The 19,023-nt window shown below is 39.1% G+C and overlaps 1 protein-coding gene across 12 annotated transcripts in view; it reads left to right on the top strand.

Annotated features, from left to right (window-relative positions):
- The window catches only part of SGK3 (serum/glucocorticoid regulated kinase family member 3), a 152,004-nt gene extending 137,575 nt beyond the window's left edge, over positions 1-14,429 (top strand). For 8 of the 12 annotated variants that reach the window (XM_054497566.2, XM_063668827.1, XM_063668824.1 and 5 more), the window contains 2 exons: positions 3,248-3,337; positions 11,819-14,429. In XM_054497566.2, the coding sequence (XP_054353541.1) occupies positions 3,248-3,337; positions 11,819-11,989 (261 nt within the window). In that variant the 3' untranslated portion in view covers positions 11,990-14,429. The remainder of the gene's footprint in view (positions 1-3,247; positions 3,338-11,818) is intronic. The other 4 variants (XM_054497570.2, XM_054497572.2, XM_054497571.2 and 1 more) reach the window with 2 other exon arrangements.
- Positions 14,430-19,023: the final 4,594 nt, after the last annotated feature.

A 19,023-nucleotide genomic window follows, 5' to 3' on the forward strand; every position in this document is an offset into this window, starting at 1 on the left:
CACCACATACACTTTCACACCCTATTATTTACTTGATTTTCATTTATTACAAATTCCCCTCCCCTTCTTTTTAAAAAGTGTTGTGTGGCATATTTTCACTACCTAAACTTTGTTTTGCTGTTTTTATTGCTAAATAATACTAACATTTTCATGAACTAATAACACAGAGACTAACCAACTAGTAAGCTTTTTGTTGAGGGTTTGGGACTATCTAAAGTCTAAATAATTTCCTTTAGCAGGAATTTGTTAAGTACCTCCTGTCTGCATGAGGTAATGTCTTTTGCCTTGAACACTAAGTCACTTTTTTTTTTTTTTTTTTTAATTTGGTGAGACCTCCTTGAGATAATTAGGGAATCTGCATGTTTGTTTCAAATAAGGGTAATTAAATTTGTAGTGTAGTTACTGGCATTATATTAGTGTGTCAGTAAAAGCACAAAATATTGAGGAATGTGAACTTTTAAATTGCTTTCTCAGATATTCTTGGAGGCTGCTTATCAATTTTGAACTTAAGCTGTGAATAAAAGACTTTGCTGCTACTGCTCTACCCCCGCTCCCCAGTTCAGCTGGTAGCTCTGCCAACAACTTCCTTTCCGTTGTTCCAGACAGTCTTGCTAATATTTCACACCTCCTTTTCCCTTGGTCCATTTATTGAATTCATTGACAAGAGAGTACAGCTCTAGATGAATCCAACTATCATCTCATGGGCTGCTGAACAGTGCTAAAGAAGGTAACAAACTGGGCATATTGGAAGCACTGTGAACCTCGTCTGTGCTTCCCCACTGTCCGGTAATACTCTTTGTTTCTCTGTGTAGCTTACTCTCCTCCTCTCTGTATTAACTATTTCACACCTTCTCTCCAGACTTCCCAGATTCCTTTTCTTCTTCTTCACTTTTAACAGATGATCTTGCTTTCTATTTTGTAAGGAAAATAGAACCATCAGAGTGGAGCTAACTTAGCTTCCTGCTATCAAATCTACAGACCTATATACACCTGCAGGATCCTGTCATTTTCTTCTTCCTATTGTAGTGGAAAAGATCTGTTTCCACCTGTGCACTGGATCCTGTCCATTTGTAAGGAACCCTGTCCATGTTTGTTTGTTTTGCACAAATAACTGCTCCCTTTTTTTTCTGGTTCCTTCCAGTCAGTAATTAAATGTTATCAAATCTGTTGCTTCTTAAGCCCAAAAAAACCCTCAGTCTTACTCTCCTGAGAGGTACTACCCTATCTTCTTCCCTTCTTAGCCAAACTTGTTGAAAGTTTTCTTTGTTCAGTCTCCCTTTCCCAAGCTCTTTCATTTCTCAGTCTACCACAAAATAGCCAATAGAATTGCTGGATACTACTTTTCCTCAACTTATGCCACCCTCAGCAGCATTTAAACTTGCAACACTCTCCTGTTCCCTAGGCTTCTGCAAGAGCAGACATGCGTCTCATCTCAGGTTTTTCTTTCTGTATTTCTGGACCGTTCTCCATTATCTCCTGTGTAAGCTCCTTTTCAAACTTCAAGTGTTGCAGTGCCCTGTCGTCCTAAACCCTCTTTTCTTATGTGCTATCTTCCTGGGCAATCTCAATTGGTCCCATGGCTTTAGTTATCTATATGTTTTCATCTCACACATTTATATGTTCTGTACTCTTCAGCCCTCTCTTCTAAACTCTAGACTTACATAGTATCTGCCTGCTCAACATCACCACTTGGAGTTCCTGAGAGTACCTCAGAGGCTGCTATTGTCCCCCTGTGCTCCCTTTCGTTTTAAAGCACATCACTGTCCATGTGGCTATTCAGGCCAGAAATCTGAGAGGTATTCTTGATTCTTCTCTCTTCCTTACTTCCATATTCAACAAACAGCCAGGTCTTGTTCCTTTTGCTGCCTGAATCTTTCCCATATCCAGACATTTCTAGCCCCACTGCTACTACTCTTTTCCTACTCTTTGTCATCTTTAGTCTGGTTACAGTGGTAGCTATTTTTCCCTTATCTGGTCTTGACTCTTCAATCTAATTCTCCCTGTAGCCAGGGTGATGTTTTGGGGGAATTTTTTTTTTTTTTTCAAGACAGGGTTTTGCTGTGTCACCGACGCTGGAGTGCAGTGGTGTGATCACGGCTCACTGCAGCCTCAACTTCCCAGGTTCAAGTGATCCTCCCACCTCAGCCCCCAAATAGCTGGATTACAGGTGCGTGCCACCACACTGTTTTGTAGAGATGGGAGTCTCATTGTATTGCCCAGGTTGGGTTTGAACTCCTGGGTTCAAGTGATCCTCCCACTTCGGCCTCCCAAAGTGCTGGGATTATAGGTGTGAGCCACTGCGCCTGGCCCAGGGTGGTGGTTTAAAAAACATTTCTCACCAACCTGATGCTTTAAAAAACAAACAAATAGAAAAACCAGTTGTGACATTCTCATAACTAAATCCCCTTGATGGCTTCTTATGACCCTAGAGCAAAATCCAAAATGTTTCATGTAGACCTGATACAGCCAGTTTAGCTCTTGAGCTTCACCTTATGTGACAGTCCCATCCCTCCCTACACTGCAGCCATATTAGACTCTCATTTTCTTGACCATACTAACCTCTTTGCTACCTCAGAGCCTTTCTGGAACATGCTCTCCCCATTCTTTTGTCTGGCTTAATTCTTACTCATTTTTTAGACCTCTGGTGAGATACCACTTTCTCTAAGAAGTCTTTTTTAACCCACCAAATTAGGTTGGATCCTACTTTATACACTCCTGTGGCACCTTGAAGGAAAAAAAGCTAGAGTCAATACTGTGCCATTGTTTGGTAATACCAACCCTGAGTGGGATATTTTTTTATTAGTAGAACTCATGACTGATTTTATTTATACTCCACTGTATAAAGCTCTCTGTCCAACTTCTTTACCCACCTACTCCAGTAAAAACACTAATTCTTTGTACCTCTGTAGTGCTTTATTCTTTTCATAGCACTTTACATCCATACTTCACACTGATCCTTAAAACATACTTCCCCTGAAGTATTAAGGGCAGAAGGGTTATCCCCATTTTACCACTGAGGAAACTGACTGTGAAGAGAATACAACTTAAGTAGGTCATTCTAAGTAACTTTCTTTCAGTCTTTCTGTTGCTTAGATGAATAACATCATTTTGCCACACAAATAACATACACATGTTCCTAAAAAGAGTTATTGAGGGGCAAAATAGTAATAATTTGGCTTCATAAAATTATGCAGTTAATACTTAATATATTCAGCATTAGTAAAACAAATTTTTTTTAATATTGCAGCTTGAAATTCAGAATCATCCTTTTTTTGAATCACTCAGCTGGGCTGACCTTGTACAAAAGAAGATTCCACCACCATTTAATCCTAATGTGGTAAGTATATATCCAAATCTTTCTTTCTAAAATCATGAAACATAATAGCAGTTCATTGTAAGTTTGAAACTAGATCTCAGAATCACCTGAATTAAATGGAGTCATTACCTAAATATTTGTGAAATATGTCACTCAGGGTTGTCTAGTATAACTAATAACTTCAGGGAGACCAGTAAGATTATATAGTTAGATTAGGTTGATAAAAATATCTTCCAGCACAGTAATTGTAAAGTGTTTCTTTGGAGCATGTATAAGAAAAGAATGAACTCAACAAGTCAGCCAGGCATGGTGGCTCACACCTGTAATCCCAGCACTTTGGGAGGCTGAGGCGGGCAGATCATTCCCAGCACTTTGGGAGGCCGAGGTGGGTGGATCACTTGAGGCCAGGAGTTCAAGACCAGCCTGGCCAACGTGGCGAAGCCCTGTCTCTACTAAAAATACAAAAAAAATTATCCGGGTGTGGTGATGCATGCCTTTACACTCCCAAACTACTAGGGAGGCTGAAGCATGAGAATCACTTGAACTCAGGAGGTGGAGATTGCAGTGAGTTGAAATTGCAACACTGCACTCCAGCCTGGGTGATAGAGCGAGACCCTGTCTCAAAATAAAATTAAAAAAAAAAAAAAAACAGGTATAGACAAACATTATTAATAAAATCATATTAATGTAAATTGTTACTTTTTTGGGAAAACAATAGGATAGTATTATAAAAATGTTCATGTTAGCTAGACTTGTTAAATCTACTTGATGGAAACATTTCACCTAAAGATAATTTGTTTAAAGCAAAAAGCCATATTAAAGATGAGCTTTATACTATTAACAGTGTTGGAAAATTTTGGAAAATACAGTAAATATATAACAACAGGGAAATTGTTAATAATCATCAGTAGGCCAGTAATGATGTTAGTAACTAATGATAGTTTCCTTTGTATAGGGATATACACTTTGTATGTGTTATAATACATAATTTACTCTTTAAGCTACCAGCTTACTACTATTACTGTTTTTCTTATTACACATTTTATAAATGAGGAAATAGAAGCTCAGAGATGTCTCATAGCTGGATGAAAAGTAGTAGAGCCAGGATTCCAATATATGCATGATTCCAGCATTATTCTGTTTCCTTATGCTCTGTTGTCTTTTCTTGTTAAATTATATAAAAATGAGCAAGCACTTAGAAAATCCTTATAAAATTACATGAAAACATGGTAATTACAATTTTTGTGACTTATAATTATAGCAGTAAAAATAAGGATAAGGACTAGAATAGAATATAAACCAAGACTGATTTGGAGTTTTAAGATCATAGGTGAATTTTTGTTTTTTTAACTTTTTTGATGTTGCTGTAAAACTTAAGGAATCCTTTTTTTTTTTTTTTGAGACGGAGTCTTGCTCTGTCACCAGGCTGGAGTGCAGTGGCGCGATCTTGGCTCACTACAACCTCTGCCTCCCTGGTTCAGGAGATTATCCTGCCTCAGCCTCCCGAGTAGCTGGGACTACAGGCATGCACCACCATGCCCAGCTAATTTTTGTATTTTTAGTAGAGATGGGGTTTCACCATGTTGGCCAGGTGATGTCGATCTCTTGACCTCATGATCCACCCGCCTCAGCCTCCCAGAGTGCTGGGATTACACGCGTGAGCCACTGTGCCTGGCCAGGAATACTTTTTTAATAAATTAGAGCAGATAAGGAGATCAGGAAAGTATTATTTAATAGTCTGTCAGGCTTTGTTCAAGGTTAATTTCTATACATAGCTCATAGCTGGTATTAATTAGTAGGTGTAATATTTTACACCTACATACATAATATTTGTAGACTGACTTATTTCATGTAGTGCTTCCAGGAATGACTCCATTAGGAATAATTTCCGTCCCAAATTTCTAGAGTTTGTGGTAGGAAACTAAGACTCTTAAGAATTATTTTATTTTTCTCATTAGACTAAGTATCTTAGCAGAATTTAATTACATACAAATAAATATATCATCAAGCATGTTGAAGAATTAGGGACTCCTAAGCAACATTGGAAATGGAAACAGTATTGACTTCAGACTCAGATAGCTCCAGCATTGGATCCCTGCTCTTCTATGATTAACTAGAAGTTAAGCTTCTCTATACTTTTTTTTTCTTTCACAACATGAGCTGTGAGGTTTAATTTAGGTAACATTTGTAAAGCACCTCAGTGCATTGCACACACTAGATATTTAATTAATAATACCTTTTTTTAATTCTTTTCCCTCTGGGAATTTTTCCATTCAATATTTGTTGGTAACTTAGTTAGAAAACACAAATAAGTAGAACATGGGCTCTGTCTTCAAGAAAATTACAGTTAAGGGGATAAAATATATAAAGAGAAGAGTTAAATAATTCTATGTTTAGTGCATATTAGGCATTCAGTGTTGTGGAATTAAAATATGTAATGTGAGGCAAAAAAACAGATGCCTCATAATAACTTATGATTGCATCTGTGGGGGAAAAACAGTTGACAGAAATAGTCTTTGATGCTTACTCTTTCAGTGAATAAAATGAATTAGTTGATTTTCCAATCGGTTAGTGTTTTATATTTTAATAGGGTAGTTACTAGGGAAAGGGAGAGTGGGATTATTGACCATGCTAAGCTTCAGTATTTCTATGATGAATGTTTCCAGCAGTTAGTGAGAGTTATTTCAAAATCTAACAGGTTGCATATTTACTTCAATTATATGTGTCCAACTAGTCTACATTAAAAAAGGACTGGAAGCAGTTTATTTCTCTGTTTACAGTGGGTAAAATGCATTCTGGATTCACTTTTTTTAGCCCACAAAATTGAGGTTATACTGCTAAATATTTAATTTATCCTAATAAGAATTAGTTGCTTAATTTTATTCTCTCAGCAGCTGATAGAGAAAGGATAATAGCAGTGACCTAAAATGCGCTAATACAATGAATGGGTACATTATTATATTTTCATCTTTTTTTGCCATAAAACTTATCAACAAGTAGTTTTTGATACTTTGAAAGATTTCTCATTATACCATTTTAGAACAACCAACACAAAACAAGTGCCTCCAAAATAAGCCGTATTTAGGTAGGATTTCATTGAAGCTCCATCTGAAATCCTCTAAGTTACTATGAAGCATATCCTAACATTCCATTCTATGTTAGGTGCACCCAGGTTTTGATCCTTGCTTCCACTTTAATCCTCAGAAAAACTTACTTTGTTGCTGCTTTCATTTTGGCATCTCTTGGAATACAACTTGCTAAGGTTTTTGACTCCCTTTTTGAAATATTGACTATTCTGCATAGCTAATAGTTTACAGTTCTGTGGCCTCAGTCCCTACTTTAGGAATTTCTGTTTATTACATATAAAATTTTGGAAAAGTGTGAAAACAAAAATTGACTGCTTGGTAGGAGAGGGCTCACCAACATTTCAAATTAGAGGTTCCCCCCCAAATAATCCTTAAAGTAAAAGTCTAGCATAGAAAATAATCCCTAAATTAAAAGTATGGCATAGTCCTGCCCTGAAGGGGGTAGATGTGGTATTGAGCTGTGATAGGAGTGGCTTGGCCATGCTCCAAGTGGGTCATTCAGAAGCCACATCTGAGAGGTGGGTCTGGACCTGGGGAGAGGCTGGCATCATTCTAACAATTCTGTAAGCTGAAAGAAAATATTCATTTCTGGATCAATGAATTGCTCTTATTAATGGTTGTTAAAACTAGTTAAGTGTTAAGGGATTGGATGTGGTAGGAAGGGATTACTATGAAAATACAGGGGTCCGGAAAGGACAGATTGGAGTGAGGGTGCATATTAGTACCAGGACATATTTATGTTATACATTTCCAAGTGGAGGGGAGAAAAAAGGAATTAACTTCTAGTGCGTGCCCACTGTGTACCCAGCATTGTGTTAGGTCCTTGATATGCATTGCCTTGGTTCCCAAACCCTCTGAAGAATTAAAACCTAGGTATGGGCTGAACACAGTGGCTCATACCTGTAATCCCAGTACTTTGGGAGGCTGAGGCGGGTGGATTTTTTGAGCCCAGGAGTTCAAGACCAGCCTGGGCAACATGGCAAGACCCTGTCTCTAACAACAACAACAACAACAAAAAGTGAAAATTAGCTGGGTGTGGTGGCGCGCACCTGTAGTCACACCTATTCCGGGAACCTAAAAGTAACCCTTGCAAGACCTAAGATAATATTTTTGTGTATAATCTTTAAGTGAAGAATGCTTTTTAAAGCACGACCCAGAAGCCATAAGAGAAAAAAGTTGGTAGATTTGACTACATAAAATTTCATTTCATTTATTGATTGATTGATTGAGACAGAGTCTTGTTCTGTCGCCCAGGCTGGAGTGTAGTGGTGCTATCTCGGCTCACTGAAACCTCCGCCTCCTGGGTTCAAACTGTTCTCCTGCCTCAGCCTCCCAAGTAGCCGGGACTACAGGTGTGCACCACCACGCCCGGCTAATTTTTGTATTTTTAGTAGAGATGGGGTTTCACCATGTTGGCCAGGCTGGTCTTGAACTCCTGACCTTAGGCAGTCTGCCTATCTGGGCCTCCCAAAGTGCTGGGATTATAGGCATGAGCCACCACGCCCGACCGACTACATAAGATTTTAGTATATGTGCTGCCGAAATGAGCACTGACCACATAAAATTTAGAAATATCTGCATAAAAATTACTATAAGCAAATAACAAACTGGTAAAATTTTCCTTAACACGTAAAGTATTCTTACTAGTCAATGGGAAGAAACACCAACAACCAATAGAAACATAGACAAAAGAGAAAACATGCAGTTACAGAAAAAGAAATACAAATAGCTTTCAATTATATGAAAAGAAGTTCATACTGACGGTTGAAGAAGTGCAATATTAAACCATAACTGCTTACCATTTTTCACCTGACGGATTAACAAAGATCAAAAAGTTAGCTATTCTAGGGTTTGATGAAGTAGGTGTTCTCATACAGTGTTCTCAATACTTTACATGTATCCTTTTACTAAATCCTGACAACAATCCTATGAGATAGTACTGTTATTTTCCATATATACGGATGAGTTAACTGAGGCACAAAAAAAGTTAAATAACTTTTCGCAAAATTAAAGTTCCAGAACTAGAATTTGAACTCTAACTCTCAGATACTCTGAAGGCAGAACCCTCAACTGTTTTTTGTTTTTTTTGAGATGGAATCTTGCTCTGTCACCCAGGCTGGAGTGCAGTGGCGCGATCTTGGCTCACTGCAACCTCCGCCTACCGGGTTCAAGTGATTCTCCTGCCTTAGCCTCCCAAGTAGCTAGGACTACAATAGCTGGCCACCATGCCGGGCTAATTTTTTGTATTTTTAGTAGAGATGGGGTTTCATCATGTTAACCAGGATGGTCTTGACCTCCTGACTTTGTGATCCACCTGCCTCATCCTCCCAAAGTGCTGGGATTACAGGCATGAGCCACCGTGCCTGGCCCGCCCTCACTCTTAATAAACCACATAGTACAGGTTGAATATCCTTTATCTGAAATGTTTGGGACCAGAAGTGTTTTGGATTTGGGATTGTTTTTTGGATTTTGGGATTTACTTACTGATTGAGCATCCCACATCTGAAAATCTGAAATCAAAATGCTCCAGTGACTGTCATGTAGATGCTCAAAATTTTTGGCTTTTGGAGCATTTTGGATTTTGGATTTTCAGATTTGGGATGCTCAGCCTGTATTATTCCTGTCAGTACCAGCCATGAGCCAAGAGGGCATTATAAAGGCAAGTCAGAGAACATTGCCATCATTTGAGTGCCTTCTACATGTTAGATTCTGGAAATTTTATTTATTAATGCATCAGATCCTTGCAACAACCTCAGGAGGTAGGTGATAGTATTCTTACTTTATGGAAGAAGAAACAAGCTCATAGAGATAGAGTAATTCATATAACGAATTACACAACTGTAATCCCAGCACTGTGAGAGGCCGAGACGGGCATATCACTTGAGGTCAGAAGTTCGAGACCAGCCTGGCCAACATGGTGAAACCCTGTCTCTACTAGAAATACAAAAATTAGCTGGGCATGGTGGCACATACCTGTAGTCCAGCTACTCAGAAGTCTGAGGCACAAGAATTGCTTGAACCCAGGAAGTGGAGGTTTGAGTAAGCCAAGATCACACCACTGCACTCCAGCCTGGGCAACAGAATGAGATTCTGTCTCAAAAAAAAAGGACAGCTAGCAAATTTTGTAGCCAGAATCCAAGAGCCCATGCTTCAAGGATTGTATATAAGAATTTGATGAGGAAAAAAGCATACATATGTACGTACGTACATACATACATACATACATACATACATACATACATATAAAACTTCTAGCATTCTTTGTCTCTATGGGGGATTTTCTCATATGGGAGGATCTAGCATTCTGGGTTTTTGTGGTCTCTGCTCAGTTTGTAGATGTACCAGGCTGTTATCCTTTGCTTATAATATCCACTCTGAATTTCTATCAGCATACCCTCAGTTAGACTTAATGACTTGAACATTTTAAGGGTTCCCTTCCCTGTAGAGCAGAAATAATCTAGAAATTCAGGGATGGACTTTAAGAATGAATCACCTGAATTTGTATCCCAGTTTTTATCTATAAATATATTGGGGCTGGGCATGGCGGCTCATGGCTGTAATCTCAACACTTTGGGAGGCTGAGGTGGGAGGATTGCTTGAGCCTAGGAGTTCAAGACCAGCCTGGACAACATGGTGAGACCTCGACTCTACTAAAAATAAAAAATAAGCCAGGTATAATGACGCATGCCTGTGGTCCCAGCTACTTGGAGAAGGCTTAGGCAGGATGATCCCTTGAGCCCAGGAGGTTGAAGCTGCAGTGAGCTGTGATTGTGCCACTGTATTCCAGCCTGGACTACAGGATGAGACCCTGTCTCAAAAAAGTGTGTGTGTGTGTGTGTGTGTGTGTGTTTGTGTGTAGGAAAGGTAGAGTCTATTAGCTTGTATTAGATTTGTAAAGGAAAGTTAACCACTGCATTTGAGCCTAAGCAGCCATCATGCTTAATTTTCATATCAGGACTTGGAAGCCCTCCAGAGCTAAGGGTGCCCTAGTCAAATGCTTCATGACATTCTCTGTAGCACAGTAAGAGTCATCTTTCACAATTTTACTTATAACCAAGAACCTAATTAAATAACTGATAACAAAAAAATTATTATTTTACTTATAACCGCTTCATTTATTCATCAGAAGGCTTTACCCACCCATAATTGAGAAACCAGATGGACAGGCATTTTATGGAAGCTCAAATACAAAATGCTAGGACGGGTGCGGTGGCTCACGCCTGTAATTCCAGCACTTTGGGAGGCCCAAGGCAGGTGGATCACGAGGTCAGGAGATCAAGACCAAGACTGGCTAACTCGGTGAAACCCCATCTCTACTAAAAATAGAAAAAATTAGCCGGGCATGGTGGTGGGCGCCTGTAGTCCTAGCTACTCGGGAGGCTGAGGCAGGAGAATGGCGTGAACCCACGGAGCTTGCAGTGAGCCGAGATAGCGCCACTGCACTCCAGCCTGGGTGACAGAGCGAGACTCCGTCTGAAAAAAAAAATACAAAATGCTATCCTGAAAACCTCCCTGAGACCTTTTTCTAAACTTGGGTGTAGTGTGAGGCAGTGATGGGTAGAGAGAAAGGGGATCAGTGACAAGCCTTGAGATTTAAATTAACAATGAATCTCTGTTTGTGAGCCTTCCTTACCTTTCTCTCTCCTCCCCCAACTCAAAAAGAACCTTAACTGTTAGAATAAGCTTGTTCAATGCACGGTCTGTGGGCTGCATGAGGCACAGGATGGTTTTGAATGCGGCCCAACACAAATTCTTAAACTTTCTATAAAACATTATGAGACCTTTTTTGCATTTGTTTGTTTGTTTTTTAGCTCATCAGCTATTGTTAATGTTAGTGAGTGTGGTCCAAGACCATTCTTCTTCCAATGTGGCCCAGGGAACCCAAAAAATTGGACACCCCTGTTTTAGGAGGACAGATATATAAATAATAAAGACAAATAATAAAGGTCAGGAAAGGAAAAGCAGAAAAGCGTTTCAAGGGAATGAATTAGGAAGACATCTAACCTTGCCAGGAATAAACACACAAATTCATAAAGGAGTTGTAATAAAGGACTAAATTGGGCCAGGCGTGGTGGCTCACGCCTGTAATCCCAGCACTTTGGGAGGCTGAGGCAGGTGAATCACAAGGTCAGGAGTTCGAGACCAGCCTGGCCAACATGGTGAAACCCTGTCTGTACTAAAAATACAAAAAGTTAGCTGGGCGTGGTAGGTGGGCGCCTGTAATCCCAGCTACTCGGGAGGATGAGGCAGGAGAATTGCTTGAACCCCGGAGGCAGACGTTGCAGTGAGCCAAGATCGCACCACTGGCACGCCAGCCCAGGTGGCAGTGCGAGACTCTGTCTCAAATAAATAAATAAAGGATTAAATTAATGAAAGAAAAGCTAAGGTGAATAATACTGTGCTTTTGATGTTTTAGGCTGGACCAGATGATATCAGAAACTTTGACACAGCATTTACAGAAGAAACAGTTCCATATTCTGTGTGTGTATCTTCTGACTATTCTATAGTGAATGCCAGTGTATTGGAGGCAGATGATGCATTCGTTGGTTTCTCTTATGCACCTCCTTCAGAAGACTTATTTTTGTGAGCAGTTTGCCATTCAGAAATCATTGAGCAAAATAAGTCTATAGATGGGACTGAAACTTCTATTTGTGTGAATATATTCAAATATGTATAACTAGTGCCTCATTTTTACATGTAATGATGAAAACTATGAAAAAATGTATTTTCTTCTATGTGCAAGAAAAATAGGGCATTTCAAAGAGCTGTTTTGATTAAAATTTATATTGTTTAATAAGCTTATTTTTAAACAAAATTTAAAAGCTATTATTCTTAGCATTAACCTATTTTTAAAGAAACCTTTTTTGCTATTGACTGTTTTTTCCCTCTAAGTTTACACTAACATCTACCCAAGATAGACTGTTTTTTAACAGTCAATTTCAGTTCAGCTGACATATATTAATACCTTTGTAACTCTTTACTATGCCTTTTGTTATCACACCAAAACTATGCAATTGGTACATGGTTGTTTAAGAAGAAACCGTATTTTTCCATGATAAATCACTGTTTGAAATATTTGGTTCATGGTATGATCAAAATGTAAAAGCATAATTAACACATTGGCTGCCAGTTAACAATTGGAATAACTTTATTCTGCAGATCATTTAAGAAGTAACAGGCCGGGCGCGTTGGCTCACGCCTGTAATCCCAGCACTTTGGGAGGCTGAGGCGGGCGGATCACCTGAGGTCAGGAGTTGGAGACCAGCCTGACCAACATGGACAAACCCCGTCTCTACTAAAAATACAAAATTGGCGGGGCGTGGTGGCACATGCCTATAATCCCAGCTACTCAGGAGGCTAAGGCAGGAGAATTGCTTGAAACCGGGAGGTGGAGGTTGCAGTGAGCCGAGATCGCACCATTGCACTCCTGCCTGGGCAACAAGAGTGAAACTCCATCTCCAAAAAAAGAAAAAGTAACAGAAGGAAATTATTTGTTTTTGAAATACCAATTCAACTTTGTGGATTATTTTTCCTCTGAAGGAAAAGAAAAGGCTTAATGGTTAGGATTTTTAAGTATTCCCAAAGATCTGAAGGGTAATAAAATGTACTGCTGGATTTTTTAAGGTGGTACCAAAAATGAATGTCTGTCATATATTTACATTAAAAATACATTCTATTTATGTTCTATTCATCTTTTGAATGTTTAGTATGCTATTAAGTCATTCTGAATCTTTGTATTTGCTTTTGCAAATAGGTATTTCAAAGCTCTTTTCCTAATTGGTTAAGTAAAATAAAAAATTGAGCTTTCTAGAGTATTTGCCTAATTGGGAATTTAAAAATAAAATAAAAGGCCAGGCACGGTGGCTCATGTCTATAATCCCAGCACCCTGGGAGGCCGAGGCAGGCAGATTGTTTGAGCTTAGGAGTTTGAGACCATCCTGGGCAACATGGCGAAACCCTATCTCTACAAAAAATACAAAAATTAGCCAGACATGGTGGCACATACCTTTAGTCCCAGCTACTCTGGAGGCTGAAGTTGGAGGATGGCTTGAGTCCAGGAGATGGAAGTTGCAGTGAACTGAAATTGTGCCACTGCACTTTTCAGCCTGGGTGCCACAGTGAGACCCTAGTTAAGAGAAAAAAAAAAAAAAACTAAAAACAAATTGTGGGTCAACATAAGTGTATACAATGTAACAAAAGTTGAAAATCAGGCAGATGTGTAATCAGTATCCAATTCAGTATATCTTAGAAACAGCACAGGAAACAGACCTTAAAATCGTAACCTACCAACTAACTTACATGCTTATAAAAGTAAAGGAGAATAACTGGCTGGGCATGGTGGCTCATGCCTATGAAATCCCAGCACTTTGGGAGGCTAAGGCAGGAGGATCACTTGAGCCGAGTTCAAGACCAGCCTGGGCAATGTAGTGACACCTCATTTCTATTTATTTTAAAAAAAAAGAGAGAGTAACTACAGAAGAACTTTTAAAAATAAAATATAAGCTTACCTTGGATTCTTGGCTTAGAGTAGAGGTTTTTTTTTAAGTTATGGAGGAAACATTTTTGTAAAAGTTTAATGACCCACTTTAGATGCTCCAGGAACAAGCATCCCTTCCATGTATGTCTTGAGAAAGAAATCATGAAAGCATTTCTCACCAATACTCTTTGGCTTAAAATGTTCAGCAGAATTGGGCAGTGGGGGTGACTTTTCTTATATTAATAATATTTACATCCAATACACTGAATCTTCCTTTAGAGGTAAGACTTTAATATCTATACTGTAAATATTTGGTTTATTTGGCACTACTGTAAGTTTTGTTTTTCACAAAGCTCTTTACTTATTATGAAGCAAAATAAAAATTGTAGTTTCTTTTATGATTTTTTGTACTCATTCATTCCTGTTAAGCTGCCAAAAATTAAAGTGCAATATTGTATATTTTTAAGAACAAATTTAAAATGGAATTTTGATGTTTCTCAGATCACAAGAAATACAAATCTATATAGTATAATAAAATCAGCAAAAAGATCAACTAATGTCTGTCATTATTTGAAACTGAAATTGGTAATGGTTGCAATGGTCATTATAAAATGAATTATTTATATGTGTGAGGGGGAAAAATAAAAGTTGAACAGAAATTATTTGGACACATGAATTACTAGATTATCATAGGCTTATGTGTATAATATTCAGAGAACAAAATGTTTTCCAAGTTTCAAGTTTATCTTTTCTCTCATAGCATAACGCTTTTAGGAAAATGTATGCCCTTCGAATAACCATTTCATGGTTATTATCAAAATATACCAAAAGGTCTAAATGAAGACTCTATAACATTTTTCATGTTACCCATACCTCCCATTTTATTGCATATGGTACAAAATAGGGCTTCCCAACCATTGTCACATCGTAATACACATGTCACACTTGGGGAATAGGTGCCCAATGATGCAGACAGTGGTAGCAGATCCTCTGTATGAAGTTTTCATATGCAATTTACAAAGAAAGCCAGCAAACACTGTTCAGATATCATTTCAGCAGGAGTAAACATTTGAATGAAAGTTTAAATATTCTGAATTTTTATCACTGAAAAATTTATCATTACCAATATCTTTACCATGTTTGTAACAAATATAGTGAATTTCCACAGTCAAATGATATTACAGAACTGTACGCAAACATTTTGTAAGTCATTCTTTTGTGTATAATGTACTCTATGAAAAGTAGGGATAGGCATGAGCATCTTTGGCAATGCTGTAATGACCTTTTCAATACAGTGTTAAAATTGATAACTTCATCCCTCATACAAGCAGTGTGGAAATTAGGTCTGTTTTTAAAGTGGGATTTCCCATTCATTCATTCATTCATTTATTGAGACGAGTCTCACCCTGTTGCCCAGGCTGGAGTGCAGTGGTGTAATCTCGGCTCACTGCAACCACCACCTCCCAGGTTCAAGCGATTCTCGTTCTTCAGCCTCCTGAGTAGCTGGGGTTACAGGCATGAACCACCACACCCAACTAATTTTTGTATTTTTTAGTAAGAGACAGGGTTTCACCATGTTGGCCAGGCTGGTTTGGAACTCCTGGCCTCAAGTGATCTGCCTGCCTCGGCCTCCCAGAGTGCTGAGATTACAGGCATGAGCCACCATGCTAGGCCTAGAGGAGGATATAACAATTCTAAATATATGTGCACCCAACACTGGAGCACCCAGATTAAAAACAAAGCAAATATTACTAGGTCTAAAGAGATAATAGCAATACAATAATGGGGAATTTCAATATCCCCCTCTCAGTATTAGATCACCTAGACAGAAAATCAAGAAACACTGAATTTAAACTGGACTTAGACAAATAGACCTATCAGATATTTACACAACGTTGTATCTAACAACTGCAGAATATACGTTCATCAGCACATAGAACATTCTCCAGAATAGACCATATGTTAAGCTACAAAAGAAGCCTCAACAAATTTTTAAAAATCAATGTATCAAGTATCTTCTCAGATCACAATGGAATAAAACCAGGAATCCATACCAAGAGTAACTTTGGAGACTGTAAATATGTGGAAATTAAACAACATGCTCCTGGATGACTGACCAACCATTGGGTCAACAAAGAAATTAGGATGGAAGTGGAAAAAAAATTTTTGAAACAGATGAAAATGGAAACATGACATACCAAAACCTGTGGGATGTAGCAAAAGCAGCACTAAGAGAAGCTTATGGTAATAAATGCCTACATCCAAAAAGTAGCAAGGTTACAAATTAATCTAACAATGTACTTCAAGGAACTAGAAAAAGCAAGAACAAACAAAACCCAAGATAAGTGAAGAAATAATAAAGATCAGGGCAGAACTAAACGAAATAGACTAACCAATATAAAGGATCAATGAAGTAAGTTGGTTCTTGGAAAATATAAAATTGATAAACTGCTAGCGAGACTAGCCAAGAAAATAAGACCACCCAAATAATCAGAAATGAAAAAGGAAACATTACAATTGATACCACACAAGTAGAAAAGATTATCAGAAATTATTATGAACAACTATACATAGGAAAACCTAGAAGTGGATAAATTCCTGGAAACATAAAACCTACCAAGATTGAATCAGGAAGAAATAGAATACCTGAGCAGACCAGTAATGAGTAGCAAGATTGAATCAGTAACAAAAAGTCTCCGAACAAAAAAAGCCTATGACTGAATGGAATCACAGCCAAATCAAAATGATAATACACCAGAATCAACTGGGATTTATACTTGATCCTATGTCAAGTATATATAACAGATGCAAGGATGGTTCAACATATGCAGATTAATACACATGATACATCACATCAACAGAATGAAGGAGAAAACACATAATCATCTCAATAGATGGAGAAAAAGCATTTCATAAAGTTCAACATCCCTTTATTATAAAAACCCTCAACAAAACAAGGCATAGAAGGAATATACCTAAAAATAATAATGGCCATATATGATAAACCCAGAGGTAATATAATGAATGGAAAAAGTTGAAAGCCTTCCCTCTAAGAACTGGAACAATACAAGGATGCCCATTTTCACTACTTCTATTTGACATAGTTCTGGAAGTCATAGCCAGAGCCATCAGGCAAGAGAAAGAGAAAGCATCCAGGTTGGAAAAGTGGAAGTTAGGCCAGGAGCAGTGGCTCACATCTGTACTCCCAGCACTTTGGGAGGCCGAGGCAGGTGGATTGCTTGAGGTCAGGAGTTTGAGACCAGCCTGGCCAACATGGGGAAACCCCATCTCTACTAAAATACAAAAATTAGCTAGGCGTAGTGGCAGGTGCCTGTAATACCAGCTACTAGGGAGGCTAAGGCAGGAGAATCGCTTGAACCCAGAAGGGAGGCAGAGGTTGCAATGAGCTGAGATGGTGCCACTACACTGCAGCCTGGATGACAGAGTGAGACTCGGTCTCAAAAAAAAAAGAAGGAAGTTAAATTGACCTTCACTGATGATTTTTTTTTCTTTTGAGACATGGTCTTGCCCTGGTGCCCAGGCTCGAGTGCAGTAGTGCGATCATGGTTCACTGTAGCTCAATCTCTCAGGCTCAAGTGATCCTCCCACCTCAGCCTCTAAAGTAGCTGGGACTACAGGCACACAACTGTAGTTTATCATATGTGATAAACTAGCCAGTCATGCCTGGCTAACTTCATTTTTAGTAGAGATGAGGTATTGCTATGTTGCCCAGGCTGGTCTCAAACTCCTGACCTCAAGCAGTCCTCCCTCCTCAGCCTCCCAAAGTGTTGGAATTACAGGCATGAACCACCACGCCTGGCCTGATCCTATATCTAGAAAAACCTGGCCAAGCACAGTGGCTCATGTCTGTAATCCCAACACTTTAGGAGGCCAAGGCAGGCAGATCACTTGAGTCCAGGAGTTGAAGTCCAGCCTGGCTAACATGGTGAAACCCTGTCTCTACAAAAAAACAAAAAATTATCCAGGCATGTTGGTACATGTCTACAGCTACCTACTTGCTCCCCAAGTCACAGCTACTTGGGGAGCAGAGGTGGGAGGATTGCTTGAGCCCAGAAGGTCGAGGCTGCAGTGAGCTGTGATTGCACCACTAATGCACTCCAACCTGGGCTACAGAGTGAGACCCTGTCTCAAAAAAAAAAAGAAAGAAAGAAAGTAAAAGACTCCACCCCAAAACTCTTAGGTTTGAAAAATGAATTCTGTAAAATTGCAGGATACAAAATCAACATACTAAAATCAGTAGCTTTTTTTTTGGCCAGAGTCTCGCTCTGTTGCCCAGGCTGAAGTGCAGTGGCGCGATCTCGGCTCACTGCAACCTCCACCTCCCGGGTTTAAGCAATTCTCCTGCCTCAGCCTCCCAAATAGCTGGGATTACAGGTGCCCGCCACCACGCCTGGCTAACTTTTTGTATTTTTAGTAGAGACACGGTTTCACCATGTTGGCCAGGCTTGTCTCAAACTCCTGACCTCAGGTGATCCGCCTGCCTTGGCCTCCCAAAGTGCTGGGATTACAGGCGTGAGCCACCGCGCCCAGCTAGTAGCATTTTTATACACCAATAATGATCTAGCTGAGAAAGCAAGTAAGAAGGCAGTTCCATTTACAATAGCAACAAAGCAGCAGCAACAACCAAAAAACACCTAGGAATAAATTTAAATAAGGGGGTGAAAGATCTCTACAAGGAAAACTACAAAACACTGATGAGAGAAATTGAAGATGACACAAATGGAAAAACATCTCATGGATCATGGATCAGAAGAATTAATATCATTAAAATGACCATGATGCCCAAAGCAACCTATAGATTGTATGCAATTCTTATCAAAATTAGAAAAGCTATCCTAAAATTCATATGGAACCAAAAAAGAGCCTGAATTGCCAAAGAAAGCCTGAGCAAAAAGAGCAAAGCTTGGCTGGGTGGCTCACACCTATAACCCCAGCACTTTGGGAGGCCAAGATAGGAAGATGACTTGAGCCCATGGCCACGAAGAGAGACCCCATCTCTACAAAAAAATTTCAAAATTAGCTAGGCATGGTGGCATGTGCCAGTAGTCCCAGCTTCTTGGGAGGCTGAGGCGGGAGGATCGCTTGAGCCTGGGAGTTCAAGGCTGCAGTGAGTTGTGATCACT

Source organism: Pongo pygmaeus, chromosome 7 (genome assembly GCF_028885625.2).
Source record: "Pongo pygmaeus isolate AG05252 chromosome 7, NHGRI_mPonPyg2-v2.0_pri, whole genome shotgun sequence".
NCBI lineage: Eukaryota > Metazoa > Chordata > Mammalia > Primates > Hominidae > Pongo > Pongo pygmaeus.